Here is a 14,247-nt window from a genome sequence, read left to right as displayed (position 1 = left end):
GCTATACAGGGCCATAGAAGGCTATACACAGCTATAAAGAGCTATACACAGCTATAAAGAGCTATACCCAGCTATACACTGTACAGGGCTGTACAGGGCTATACACAGCTATATGGGGCTATACACAGCAATACAGAGCTATACACGGATAAACAGAGCTATACACAGCTATACAGAGCTATACGCAGCTAAACAGAGCTATACACACCTATACAGAGCTATACCCTGAACCTAAAACCTATACAGGGCTATACATAGCCATACAGGGCTATAAAAAGCTATACACAGCTAGACAGAGCTATAAACAGCTATACAAGGCTATAAAAAGCTATACAAGGCTATACATAGCTATACAGTGCTATACGCAACTAAACAGAGCTATACACACCTATACAGGGCTATACAGGGCTATACACAGCCATACAGAGCTATGCACAACTATACAGAAAGATGCACAGCTATATATGACTATGTAGGGCTATACACAGCTATACAGAGCTAAACACAGCTATACAAGGCTATGCACAGCTAAACGGGGCTACACCCAGCTATACACGGCTGTACAGGGCTATAATAAAGGGGTAAGTTTCTAAAGAAACTGTGGTGCTGTGTCGGTGGGAGAGTATAGCAGGTAATTTAGTGTTAACAACTGAATTGAAAACGTAAATTAGCCACAGTAAAGGGTAAAAAAGCTGACGTTTCGAGCGTTAGCCCTTCGTCAGAGCAATTGATATTGCGATAGCGATTGATAGCGATAGGTCTATCGTTCTGACGAAGGGCTAACGCTCGAAACGTCACCCTTTACGGTGGCTAATTTACGTTTTCAACTCAGTTGTTAACACTAAATTACCTGTACAGGGCTATACACTACTGTACAGGGCTATACATAGCTATACAGGGTTATCCTCCGCTATCCAATACGTGACTCACGTTTACGGTTTTGTTCGGACACGGGTAGGGAAGACTGGCTCTAGTACGCGTAGCCGGAGAGCAGAAAGCCTACGGAGTTCCTCACGGGGCATTCTTCTTCCCTTCAAGTTAGCAAAATGGTTCCGCCCTGTTTCTGACATTTGGAGATTTCGAAATGTTCCGTCCGATTTCAGACGCTTCTATCCGATCTCAGACGCCTCCGTCGGAATATAACGCAGCTCCGTTAGATTTCGGACGCTTCCATCCAATTTCGGACTGTTCCGTTTGATTCACCTTGGTTGGTTTAATTCAATTCTATGAACCACACACACATAACATCGTTCTTAACTACGTTTACAGCCAATGAGATGGAAAAGATTATTATTTGGGGTTCAAGAAAAAGCATTTTTTATATGTGTAAGAATTGAGAGATCTCAAAACTCTGTAAATATCTACGACTTTCAGTCATGCCGTGATGCATGGCCGAGATTGGGTTTTTCAATTACAATAACCCCCACTCTTCTGCTAAAAGAAATTCAAAATTGGTTGAAAAAATATTGGTCTTCTCCCCAGATGAAGTTATTCGTAGCAGTGCTTAGTGCGCTTTAAAATAACCATCTGCTTATTGCGCAATCAGCCCTGAAAATTCCAAGAGTCTATAACCATGTCTTGACTGCCTATCAGATTTGTCATTCCTGGGGGTCTTTCGATTAGAGTATGAAAAATTTGCGAGAACTTTTTTTACACGGGGTCAAATGTTTTGTTTTGCTTTTTTTTTTTAGAGATAAAAGAGCAAAGGTCGCAATTTTTCAATTAAATATCGATCGAACCACACTTACCGTGTTAATTACGAACCTCCTTAAGTCTGCAGTCCGAAAAAGTCCCATTTCGCAATCAATATTTGTTACACCTAAATGGCATCTACACCAGAAAATTACATCTCAACTGAGTTAATCATGACCTGAATTATTAATCAACATCCCAACTATTCCTAGCTTTTTCCTAATTACGCTTCAAGCCATTTCCCTAATTGGTTAACTATAATTGCTACCCGCTTAATTTGTAAAATCCGCATACCCAGCGCTAGATAGTTGACATGACCCAACATAACCCGTAGAAAACGTTTTTTATGAGGACTTTATCATGCAAACTTGACAGCAAGTTTCTGAGTATCCAAGAACATATGTCTTAGTTTCTGAGCTTAGCTGTTAAAAACTTTACGTCATCACTGATCGAGGCGCATGTCGGGAAAATCCAGGCGATCGGGGGTTTCACTGCTTCTTGACCGTTCCAGATTTTTCCGACAAATGAAAACTCGAAATCATAGAGATCCCCGACTGTCTGGGATGGTTAGCCACAATTAAATTGGGAAAATTGAGAACGTTTTTATTTTTTCCCGATGCGATGATCAGCGTTCATTCACGATAAATCAAACTTCAATTTTCATTGACAGGGACGTCGGAGATAGTTTTGGCTCGCTACCAGTCCTCTAGTTGCTCGAGTCACAAGTGTAGAAGAATCGTGCGGAAGAATCTGGGGAAAACGTCTGGATCTCTTAATATAACTATATCGGCGATCGAGGTAATCGGGATACATGAAAGTGCCGATCTTCAAGGATACTCCCGAAATATGAAAATAATACCTGTGATTTATATTTCAATTTGTAACATTAATTTAAGCAGGTCACGGAAGTGCAAAGTTTGTATGTAAAAAAATTTCTAAGTATGCTATTCCTCAATATCTGTCATGGTTCTGTAAATGACACAAACTCCGTTTTTTTGGCATCAAAATTTGATAACAGGCAGAAAAATGTTCTGTGACCCCGACTTAATTAGCTTCACTTTCAGTACATAACTCTCAGGCGTTACTTCACTAATTTTCTTTATTGACTATAGTAAAGACGTCGCCGTTATAGGAAGCTAAGCAGGGGTACCATGTACTCCCTGCCATTTCGAAGGTTAGAAAATTTTTCTGGTAGGAAATGCTGACCGGGAAGGGGGGATGGAGCAGTGGGGAATGTGCTGTCCTCCCGTTCAATTCCTAGACCCGACGTCACATGTGGGTTGAAGTTTTTGTTGGTTCTCGTCCTCGCTCCGAGGATTTTTCTTCGAGGGTTATTTTGGCAATTTGCACGCGGTCAGGTATCCGTTGTCGTTGCGGGGAGGTAGTTGTCGTAAAGAGAGGAAAATAAAAGTGATGGACCACCGGCCTGAAAAAATTCTGTGCGACTGTGTCGGAAACAGAATAATAGCATAGATATCAAATAGCGATTGTGAAATGTTTGTCTGGAAATTTTGTTATTCTTATGTCTGGAAGATTCGTATCTAGCCAATCAGCGTTCTTTTTAACTAAGGTGTCCCGCAAAGATAAGGAACAATTGTCTGTGATTTATTTAGCTTTCAGTCGAAGTAATCTTTCATATCAGTCGAGTCGAGGAGTTGTGACAGTTGTGAAACCTAGCGAGAATAGAAGAGGAGAAGAATAAAAATCTAGTGAAGACGAGACAGTGTGGGCTATCCTTACTAATTCCCCACAACTGTTTGTTGGGGCCGCATGGAACTGTGAGGGGTTCCTGACGTGTGGCCCGAGAAAAAGAAGGACCAGGTATAAGGCAAGGAGGCTGTGCAACTGACCCTGAGTAAATTTTAGGCGTCAAATTTCAAATCAGGTGTAACCAAAGAAATTCTTTATCTTCAAATTCCATCACTCGTCATTTCATATGCTGAAAACCTGGTTCTATGGCCACTTATTTAAGCTGAAACTTTTGTCTATCCAGTCTGAAAAGCAAAAAAAAAAAGGATAGATTTCGCGAATCCTTGAAAAGAAACTCCCTAGAAAATCATTATAAAAAAGGCTAGATAGCAAAGGCACCTTTGAAGAACGATTTTTGTTGTCTGCGAGTTTTCGTTAAAAAATTCTTGTTACGATCGAGGAATATGAACTTAAAGTCAACGGATGATTGTTCAAAAGTGGATACAGGCAGGAGTTGGAAATGTCCTGTTGTCGTGCGCCCGTTTCCAGGGTTCCGTGAAGCTTCGATTAATTAATGCTTTCGATATGTTTCAAGTTGTTTTTAGATTCACTGTACAATATTAATATTAATTAGGATTCTCATTTAAAAGAATTAGAGACTAATTACGCTTCTCTCGGACGCCTCTGATCTATTCAAAGCAACACAAACACGGAATCTTTTCCTGCTGATTGTTAGTTATTTTTAGTCTGACTCTACACTTAGATCGGAAAACGTCTATAAATTCAAGATTTGGAGAATGATTAAAACGCCTATGTCAAGGTATTTCCGGTGGTATCTGGTCGTTTCGTATTTACGGTCATTCATGTCCAGTCGTTTCGTATCCAAATGCAGTCGATTCGTACCCAAGTTTGAGTCGTTCCGTACTCAAACCCTTGATCGATTCATACATTTATTCGAAATACCTAACGCGCCAGCACGTGAACAGATGTTAATCGTTGCAAACGACAAATAAGTAAAGTAAGGCGAGCGAGATACAAACAAAAAATCTGTTGCACATACTTGTGACCTTCTTAACAGACACAACTTCACCTTTTCCTGGTACAGGGTAAGTGAAATTTTTAATGAAAAAGTCTATGTTTTATACTTGTGACATTTTTAATAGTTATAGCACATGTTTGTATGATATTTTTCTCTCTAATTGGTCACGTGGAAAACAAACTTTATTAGTCTGGGTTCGAAACGACCGAGTTGGGGACGAGACGACTGGGTACGAAACGACCGGTAACCCAAACTCAAAACAACTTATGTTTTTTTTTAAGGCTGGATCGTGAAAGGCTGCCTGTCCACTTGCAAGGCTCACATCAGGCATTATGTTCAAGTGCCTTCCTATCTTGAAAAGTCGCAAAGCAAAACGTTCATGCGTAAAAATATCGTCGAGTGTTCCGCATGAAAATCCAGTGAACTCCACACTCCAAAGAGAAAAAAGCTCACAAGCGGCCGCCCAAAAGCCCTGGGTTGTTTTTACCTTTGAAAATCAGGAACACCCCCTGAAGAAGAAAAATAATGAAATCAGTCACTCCGATACAGTGCAAAAGGAAGAGTGCAATAATGGTCCGAAAATGTTATTTCCCATTGTTGTGGTGCTTGGCTGAAATTAATGAGAGAAATTCAAGTGGCAAGATGGAATATTCAGTGTGCCAAGCAACTGAACATCACTCTTCAGCGTGATCGGGAATTGAGAAATCTGAACTTGGCATCTGCTGTGGGTAACTGTTTGTGACATCAAAAAGAACAATTTTATATTTCCTGAAGAAAAAAATGTTTCCCCAATTTTTTGTAGCATTTGTGGAGGAAAGGAAAAAAACTGAGAATTTGTCGAATGCTGTTCCCGTCAGCGTCAAGTTTAAACTATGTTCAAGTTGGTCTTAGGTTATGTTCAAGCATAGAAACCGTAGGGTGTTTGTTCAATGTTGACGCGTGCACCAGCATAATGTTTTCCTAGAAAATTTCAGTTATGTTTTCGCTTTTCAAGGTCACTAAAAGCCATCAAAATGCAATGAGCAAGGTTGGGACTATTGTTTGCAGTAGTAAATATTATCAAAATTAATTTTTTTTGTTCTTAAATTAAGGCTCCACAAACGGAGGCGCTCGCCAGTGATAATTAAGCTTTGCCTTTGATTTTTTTCAAATTGCTTCGGGGAAATCTCTCAAAATTTTCACAATTTGTGAAAATTGTTCTGCCGATCATTTAAAAGCCGAAAAAATAGGGGTTACTTAGGCAGTTTCCCCGCTATTTGCAATTTTGCGTTTTCTTCCTCTATTTCAAATTTGGTCTTATGAATTTTTTTTATCAACAGGCACCAGGAAGGGCACAAATATGTTTAACGGTCCAGCAAAAAAATTGCAACAAATTGTTCATGAAGGTCAGGGTCGTAAGTGACTAATTGGTGTTATTTGTCTCTCATATGTTCAATACTCCTTAATTAAAAGATCAATCAATTTAGCTCATGTCATTAGCGACGTCTCGTTTTGGTTTTGACTGAGTGGCGGTTCCTTTAATGTCTGAAACTTTTGTTTATTCCCCACGGTAGATAGTGGCAATGTTAATTTAATGGACGGGTATTTTTGAAGTTGATTTCTGTCTCGTACTCTCCGCTTCCACTGCATACTACGGCCAGAGCTTCGAAAACCAACCCAAATAAAGGATATCGCAACATTAAAAGGGGATAATTTTTTTAAAGAAACTATGGTGCAGCGTAGGTGAGGGAGTTTAAAAAAATAATTTGGGTTTATCAATTGAGTTGATGATGAAAATTGGCCGCGGTAAAGAGTTTTAAAGCTGACGTTTCGAGCTAAACTAAAATGGTTGCCCTCACATCAAAATTGACTACACCCTTGGGCAAAAACTTTGGTTCCTTATCCTTAAGAATCTTGGTCGAACATTTTATGAGCCAATGTTTGTCGCTATCTCACCTTTACGGAATTTTGAAAAATCTGCCTGAAATTATCATAGCAAAAAGATATCTTTCCCTATCTGCTAGGGAGTTTGTAAAGTACAATGTGTAATCCGATTTATATCCCTTAATGGCAGCTTTTAAAAATCATTATATTCGTTCGTCGTAAGCGTTTAATGTAAACAACCCTAAAAATGTAATTTGTTTTGTTTCTGTTCTCCTCCAATATTTAAAGAGTGTTGGGAATTGAGTGTAGTTTGAACAAGATATGCAAAAGAAGTGACCAGAAAAACTTACAGGGACGGTGATTTTCACAAAGTCTCACCCAAAGCATGGTTTTATGCAACCAGTGGGCCTCAGTCCTCTATAAGAGGGTTGATTTGACTAAATGTCTTTCCACTGTTAGCTTTCGGCCCTCTTGCCATTTATAAAAGGTTGTCTAAATTGAGGATCGGTTAGGACGTGCTTTTGTTTAAACAACAGTTAAACTTTGTTTAAATAACCGGCCCATAAAGTTTAGTCAGGTTAGGAATTTGCCATTGAAATGCAAGTTAGTTTAGTAAACAATAATGATATTTTCGCTGGGGACGGAAGACGCGACCAGAACTACGCCAGGGCGCATACCCACGAAATCACTCCAACGCCCGAACAGGTCAGGGAAAGTTTCATGGAAGGGAGGCGATACAGGCCAGGGCAGAGCCTGATACAGGCTGTACTCAACCGAAGCTGCAGGAAGCCAGTATAAAATTGACGTCTGGTAGGAAAATTTTTTAAGTGGCAGATTTATTACTGTGATCGAAATGACGGAGAGGACATCAGATGTTGAGACCGTCACGACATGAACCTTATTGAGGTGAAGGACGTTTAGAACCCAGCGTGAACACCTTCACGTTTAGAAGTTCCAGGTTAACTCAGGAATTAGGAGAACATAAAATCTACTTCGCGAATAGTCCTGTGGGAGTAGTCAGATCTAAATACAAAAACCGAAATCACATGTAAAATGAGGTTGAAGTAAAACTGGGAAACGGTGTTAAAATTTGTGTTCATTGTTCTAACAGGAACCCCAACAAAAAATTTTTCTTCAAACCTAACCTAACATAGGCGCCGCGTTCGTGAAACTTATAAGATAGAGCTACATTAATTTTTTTCAAATAGGATCAAGATGGGTAGGGTATGTTTCAGCGCCAAGACGGGGGAAGTTGCAAAAGCGTAGTGCACGTGTGTACGGCATTTTCAGATCTTTGACTATCGAAACACGGAGTTCCCTATTTTTGTTTGAATTAATGACAATGATGCGTTTAAGCAGAAATTTGTAAGGTAAAACTGGCAGGCCTTCAATTGAGCTTCCCTATCTCCCATCCCGTCAAAAAAAAAGTATGCTCCCTCCCTCCCGACTCAGGAAATAATATGAGCACCCTGCAGTCTACTTTTTTCTTTTTGACGAAAAAATTCCTTGTCCGAAAGCGTGGCATTCCCCTTTCAATGATTTTTGGGGCGACTCAACGTTCATTTGATTATTCATTTATCAATCTTTCTTTGTTTCTCAAAATTCACTGAGAACGTACCTGATCTCTCTATGTAAGCAAAGGCCATTACACTGGTACCCATTAAAATTGGAGTACCCAACCATCGCCCCAACAAATGGACACCGGTATCCGGTTCCTTCACCGGAAATTCAACACGCCGACACCAATACTCAACTCACTGACACCTTAGACCAACTCACTGACGGTCGTCTTTGATACTGAAATCGAGAAATTAATTAGTAGTCTGACTGCAAGGATCACTTCTTAGCTTAAACTATCGAGTCGGCCAGATGACCAGTGGTGTCGTCGAGTTGACCAAAGGAGTTGGCGAGCTGACGGTAATCTGGACGTCTTCAGTTACGAGTCAAAGTTGAACTGAATAACACTCGTGTAAACGCATCAAGAAAGAGGAAACTTCGACCAAGTGTCGAAGTGCTTTTTTCCTACCTGTTTACTTGTTTGAAAGGAAAGGAAATTAGTGCTGGTAGGGCGGTTTCTGGGTTCAAAAGTTATGGTAAGGTAGTTGTTCAAAATGAAAAAAATCATTTCACCGTACTCTTGAGATTTAACTATGGAGAATTTCACCGGCAACAGCCATGTTTTCAAACTTAAAGTAGTTCTCCGAGTTTGACTTAAGCGAGGCAAAGTAGTATCATGAATTCCAGGTCTTTACACTCTATGTTTACACGAACATGACAAATGATAGACAGATTTGACCTTTCATATGTGGCACGAGCATTTTGCAGGTTTTACATCGGCAAATTGTTCCCGTTTCACAAAAAATAAATAACCGTAGAAGAAAACCCCCCAAAAGACTCCGAAAATTTTAATTCTTTATTTCAACCGCAACTATTAATTCGCCAAAAACAGATTAAGTGCTGTCAAATGTAATCTGCCACTGAACTATTTACTTCCTTCAGCAAGTGATCAACCAAAGAATAAATGTCTGACAAGAATATCCTTTCGTGCTCTGCCTGTGTTCTTTAAACCCTGCCAGTTTCTTGAGGTCAATTATCTTTGATCAGATGGTAGAGTTACGTGTGGATAACAAATGCTTATAAATATTGACTTATCATAATTACCTACCAGTAAATAAATAAGAGCCCAATGGTTGACACTAATTTGTGACATGAAATTATGATTTCTGTTAATAGTCACAGAATTTTAGAAGGCAACTTGATATACTGATAACCAAAATTCTATCTTGAGTCTTAGAATGTACACTCTTACTGATACTGTCATGGTTGGCACCAAGCCAAGTAAACACTGTGACAAAAAAAATTTTACAAATTAATTCTTTAAACCCCAAGAGTGATCAAAATATAACTTACCCTATAATATTCATAAATCATACAGTAAACAGGTAATAAGAATACTCAAACTTATCAGGCAGAAGTTGCTAACTTGATCTAGCACCAAATTCTTGTAACTTATTTACAAGGAAATGTGTAGCAGCTAGAAGGGAGAATTGAAAATCAGATCTTGGGAGTTAAAGGGTTAAGGTAAGTATGCTTTGTTATAAAACTACTTAAAATTAATATGTTGTGGTAATAAGTAATTCATGATATGCTATCATTAAAATTCACCCTGCTGGAGAATACACCCTCCCTTCACCCCTATAAAATAAATTTTGTCTTTGCAAATAGGAATTCATAGGCCCTTCTGCTCTCCCTGACTGAGCTAAATACACAAGATGTACAATTCATACTGTGGATCCCTCTGGCAGAAAACTACAAAATTATGCCTCAAGAATCTTAAGCATATTGTCATGGATTGTTCAAAGTGAGATGATACAATTAAACCAGGGTCCAATGTGTAACAACTACCTATCTTGTTAAGCCTTCTTCTTAGTTACTAAATACTTGTATATCTTTACTTTCAGCTGAGGTGATTATTACATTAATTTCAGCATACTTTATTTCAATGGTCGTTTTGCATCTTTCATATCAAAAAGAGTCATATCCTCTTCTTCCTCATCAACATCTCTGTCTAGTGGCTGCAATTCCACGGACGCTGCACCATGGATTACCCCATACCTTGTGAAATTAAAAAAAAAAGGGAAAAAAGAGGGATATGACATTAAAGCAGCTAAATCATGGTACTTCACACACACTTGATTTAGTAAATGGATATAATTAATAGCCTATGAGCAGGTTTTCACTGGTATTGCTACACATGTATCTTCGGGCTTCTTTAGAAGGCTGAGAGAATCAAGTCTGTGACAGGCACAATACAGAGAGAGGGTTGGGTTTTTTCCTGATGCATTTCCCTTTATTTTAAAGGTATCAAAATTGGAATTTCCAGTAGGGCCCCCCCACACTTTAAAGACCCAGTGGAGCTCAGTGTGACAGGTCTTGGCAGACCCCTCACAAACCTTTTGCCAACAGGTTGTATGCCTACTTAACTTCAGCTGACTAAGCAAGAAGCCTACAAAAAAGTGGAAGGATTCTATCCTTTTAGGAAAAAGTATAAAATGAAACGTAATGATGAGAAAATAGATCACATGCCACAGAACAATTAAATAATGGATAAATTAAAAAAAAGAAGACAAATAGAATTACAATAAAGAGTTATTTACTAAAGCTTACTTCTTAGCTTTCCGTCTTCCTCTTGTTTTAAGGGTTCGGACGATAAAGTAAAGTGCAACAAGAGTACTGATTCCTATGGCCTGCAAATAAATTATTTTAGGGGCTTAATGTGAAAATGAATAGAGCAAGGATAGACAAGAGTAACATTAAATTCCCAACTGATTTTAATTTCTACTAAAAATGATATAACCATCAATCTAAATCAAGAGAGAAGCAAAAGCCTCTTCATATGATATATCTTGATAATAAAAAAAAAAGAAAAAGGTAACCCCATGATATTCCCTTAAAAATCATTAAATACTGAAATTTTCTGCATACTGAAATAATATCAAAACCATACATAATATGTTTAAAGCTACTCAAAAGTCACAAGCAAAAAGGGAGGGAACTGGAGGGGGGGGGGGAACAGGGAGTAGGGGGGTACTTATACCAGTTTTAAAGGCTTGGAAAGTCCTGGAAATTGTCAAACTAAAATTCCAGGACTTTCTTAGTGTTACATACAGTGATGGAAAAGCTTAATTCTTCATTACAGTGCTTGAATGGAGGCAGGATAAACAGGTCACTGTTTAATGAGGACCTGCACTTTTGAATATATTCTACTCACCACATATAATGACCTCTGAAGCATACCATTAGTTGAACCACCACTGACATGGTAAGTAAGAATCAAGGTTGAATTCACTTCTTCTGTGCCGTTAAAACTTGTGGGTGTAGAAATTCTGGTTGTGGAAAGTGTGGTTGTAGTAGTTTCATTTCTTACCAAGGATTTGGATGTAGGTGTAGGTTTTGGGGTTGTGTCATTGAGGTCCTGCACATGAACTTCTGTGTACACAAGAATAAGCAATGGCCTTGTCTTGCTTAAAGATATTATTTTCAACTAAAAATATAGCTTTGGTTATTTCGCTCACAAAAAATGCAATGGTTGTCATTATGAATGCATGTGATATTTCACTAGTAGTGAGCAAATTATTTACACAAAATTACAATTTTGTCGTCAGAGAAAAAAATTAAATGAGAAAAGAAAAGGGGAAAAGTTCGTAAATTGATCATTCAGATTTTGAAGCATACATTTTAAAATCCTTTAGAACACAACAGTTTAATTTTTCTGCATATCAATGTTCTTTTTCAAATCAGTCTCACGTTTTGATAATCATCGTGAAAATGCGAAATATGAGATCCATTGTGGGTCACGAGTGTGGTTGAAAGCGAAAAGCACTCAAACAACTAGTATTTGAGCCTGAAGTAATGTAACTAAAAGCAACTAAACAAACCAACAGATCAAAAATCATAGGCGGTATTTCTATGTAAATGATGATAAAAACACAACGTCTGTTTATTTGACAATAGATTTCAACATTTCATTGAAGTATTCAACCCCGGCTTAATAAAAGCAACCAGAGTTTATAATCTCGTAAAATTACTGATCCTTGATATGAAATAAATGCGTTCCAGCTTTTTATCGAAAGCCAACAAACCATTTAATGTTTTGTATGAAGAACGTACCACTGACTGCAACTAAATGAATAGAATTTAAACCGAAAGGGCCATACGCTCGATTCCAACCGAAAAGCTCTTGCTTTTCGGTGATGCAATTATAAAAATTATAACAGCTTAAGGCGTTTTTAATACTAAAAAAGATATAAATACTAAAAACACGTTTGTTCTATTTCCCAACCTTCGTACTTGATAGCGTTTTAATTATTCAAATTTACATGAATTTCAAACGACGTGTTGTGGCAAGTGCAGTACCAGTCAAATTGATTTTACCCAAATAAAATTGTGTTACCTTGTGCAGGAGCTAAAGAGACGCAAACGGCGAAAATCACCAGCTTCAGTAAGATGTTCATTTTACAGACACCAGTATGTGAAAGCGAGATAGATCGTCGTGTCCCTGAGATCACAAGACATTAGAAAAGCGCTCGATTTAGACGTAATATGCTAATAAGATAAAAAAGATATGATAATCGTTGGGAATACTATGTAACCACTCCTTATTATAATGAAGACTTGAGCTTTTTGCGCTTACAATGATCTCTGGGATTTCACAGATGCGACTGCACCCAAGCTGCACATTTTTCATTTTACAGTTTTTTCTTGTCCTTTTTTTTCTAAAAGTGTTGAGATTTATATAATAACGCAAATGAAAGTTTATAATCAAATGAGGCATCATATTTTATATCAAAGAACGAGGAACATTTTCGAAAGGAATCCGATCAGCCTCTTGGTAAAAGGTCCTTCTAATCCATCTTTTTGTCCAAATAAGGACACTTCCGACTTTATTCCACTTTTTAAAGCTAAATTAGATAAAGCTTTGGAGTAAGGAGCCAAACGAAAAAACAGAAAGAAAAGAAAAAGCTTTGGAGTAAGGAGGTAAACGAGGATAGCACGTTCTATCTAGGATCGGAATTCGAATTTTGATTGGGGACATAAGCACTTTGCAAATCAAGTGAGAAGGGCAAAGTTGCTGAATGTGTTTCCCAAAGAGAGCATCAGCACTGAGAGGATAATTTGATCAATTTTATGGTATGAAAATTGTGATAAGGGAGAATATAGCAAACATCTGCGCCTAGTAAAGTTTCAATGACCTCTTGCATTCATCGAGGGCGTTTGATGCAATGGGCGAAATAATTAATAAAAAATAATTCAATGAACAACTAAGTGGTATTCCTTATGAAGCTCTAATCACCAAATATCCACTTTTCATATTGTTTCACAGGTTAGAACTACAACTCTTTGTGCGACGTTCTTGAGACACAGCAATTTTTAAAGTAAGACATTTATTGCGGTGAGTAATAAAATGAGTTGCAAATCTTCAGGATGCACGACCATAACAAAAGGATAAAAACAAAGACACAGCTTACTTGAATGAACGTTTAAAATTATGGCTTAAACACTGGTATGGTTTAAAACCAGTTTAACGGCTTGCTGGGCACGGATATAAATAATTAAAAGAGTACAGAATATACAAAATAAAGGTGCATTCGGGGAAGATGATTTTCAGTAAGAGCGCATTCTACTGATTGTCCCTATTATAAAACCAACACCAAAGTAATCACAACGGCCGGTCAAAAGAGAGGAAAAAAATTACAAGAAGCAAATGAGAACTCAAAATAAATACAAGTAAAATTCCTTAACTGCAGGAAAACGCCGGAGATAAATTTAAGTCTGTTTTCCCTTTTCTTGGATGTGATTCGTTAGTAAGGTGGCGCTAGGTAATGGACCAGTCATTCTTTATCGAGGAGGAAAAGGAGGGGGGTCCGGAGAATTTTGGTTTTATCACGATAAAATTTACCTGACTCCCGCCTAACGCTCTGTAGTATTGTCTATCGTGCCCCCTTTATACTCCGTTGACGACCACGAATCCCCCGTTCCCCCTGAAAACCATGTGACCCCCCCCAACCCAGGTGATAAATAATAACTGGTTGTTAAGTTTTCCAAAGTAATCACTAGGCAAAGTTCTGTAAAAGCTATGCATTCTCTGATTACTTTTGACACTCAGATGTAAAATAGCTCCAAACCTGAAGTCTAGGCCAGACTAAGCATGAGTAAGTATGACAAAGTTAGGACAACTCATGCAAAATCCTTGCAACGTTAAAATACATTTGGATATAAGTGTTAACTGTGGTAGCACATCAAATGTTCAAAAGCTAAACCTAGAAATGTCTATATACACTGTAAACACAGTTCTACAGGCTAGCGTTCCATCCATGTAGTGCAGATCTGCAGTGACTTGCAACTGATGGATTCCCGCTTTTCCCAGCTTCTCTTTTGTGAATATGACCGCCTGGTTTCCAAGC

At 38.2% G+C, this 14,247-nt stretch overlaps 2 protein-coding genes and 1 long non-coding RNA gene across 4 annotated transcripts in view; all 3 read right to left on the bottom strand.

Annotated features, from left to right (window-relative positions):
- Positions 1-4,484: 4,484 nt before the first annotated feature.
- LOC149047008 (uncharacterized) lies at positions 4,485-8,080 on the bottom strand. The gene is made up of 2 exons (XR_016185718.1): positions 7,902-8,080; positions 4,485-4,929 (listed from the first exon to the last, which is right to left on the bottom strand). It is a non-coding gene; the product is annotated as an uncharacterized LOC149047008 (long non-coding RNA).
- Positions 8,081-8,682: 602 nt separating this feature from the next.
- LOC113686661 (uncharacterized) lies at positions 8,683-12,387 on the bottom strand. Its single transcript, XM_089203302.1, has 4 exons — positions 12,237-12,387; positions 11,055-11,272; positions 10,451-10,530; positions 8,683-9,898 (listed from the first exon to the last, which is right to left on the bottom strand). The coding sequence occupies exons 1-4, from the start codon at positions 12,295-12,297 to the stop codon at positions 9,778-9,780; spliced, it is 480 nt and encodes a 159-aa protein (XP_089059428.1). The 5' UTR covers positions 12,298-12,387; the 3' UTR covers positions 8,683-9,777.
- Positions 12,388-13,210: 823 nt separating this feature from the next.
- The window catches only part of LOC113686662 (hemicentin-1), a 29,670-nt gene continuing 28,633 nt past the window's right edge, over positions 13,211-14,247 (bottom strand). For both annotated transcript variants that reach the window (XM_089203297.1, XM_089203296.1), the window contains exon 33: positions 13,211-14,247. This exon is cut by the window's right edge and continues 210 nt beyond it. In XM_089203297.1, coding sequence (XP_089059423.1) covers positions 14,091-14,247 — 157 coding nt within the window. In that variant the 3' untranslated portion in view covers positions 13,211-14,090.

Source organism: Pocillopora damicornis, chromosome 4 (genome assembly GCF_964200805.1).
Source record: "Pocillopora damicornis chromosome 4, jaPocDami1.2, whole genome shotgun sequence".
Classification (NCBI taxonomy): domain Eukaryota; kingdom Metazoa; phylum Cnidaria; class Anthozoa; order Scleractinia; family Pocilloporidae; genus Pocillopora; species Pocillopora damicornis.
The sequence above is the reverse complement of the archived record's forward strand: the minus strand, read 5'-3'. Positions and strand labels throughout refer to the sequence as shown.

What these genes read in the sequence shown, in the direction of transcription:
- LOC113686661 (XM_089203302.1), bottom strand. Translation starts at nt 12,297, where the DNA reads ATGAACATCTTACTGAAGCTGGTGATTTTCGCCGTTTGCGTCTCTTTA. An exon ending in TTCAGAGGTCATTATATGTG is followed by an intron (nt 10,531 to 11,054) that starts GTGAGTAGAATA and finishes ATTTATTTGCAG; the next exon opens with GCCATAGGAATCAGTACTCT. An exon ending in GGAAGACGGAAAGCTAAGAA is followed by an intron (nt 9,899 to 10,450) that starts GTAAGCTTTAGT and finishes TAATTTCACAAG; the next exon opens with GTATGGGGTAATCCATGGTG.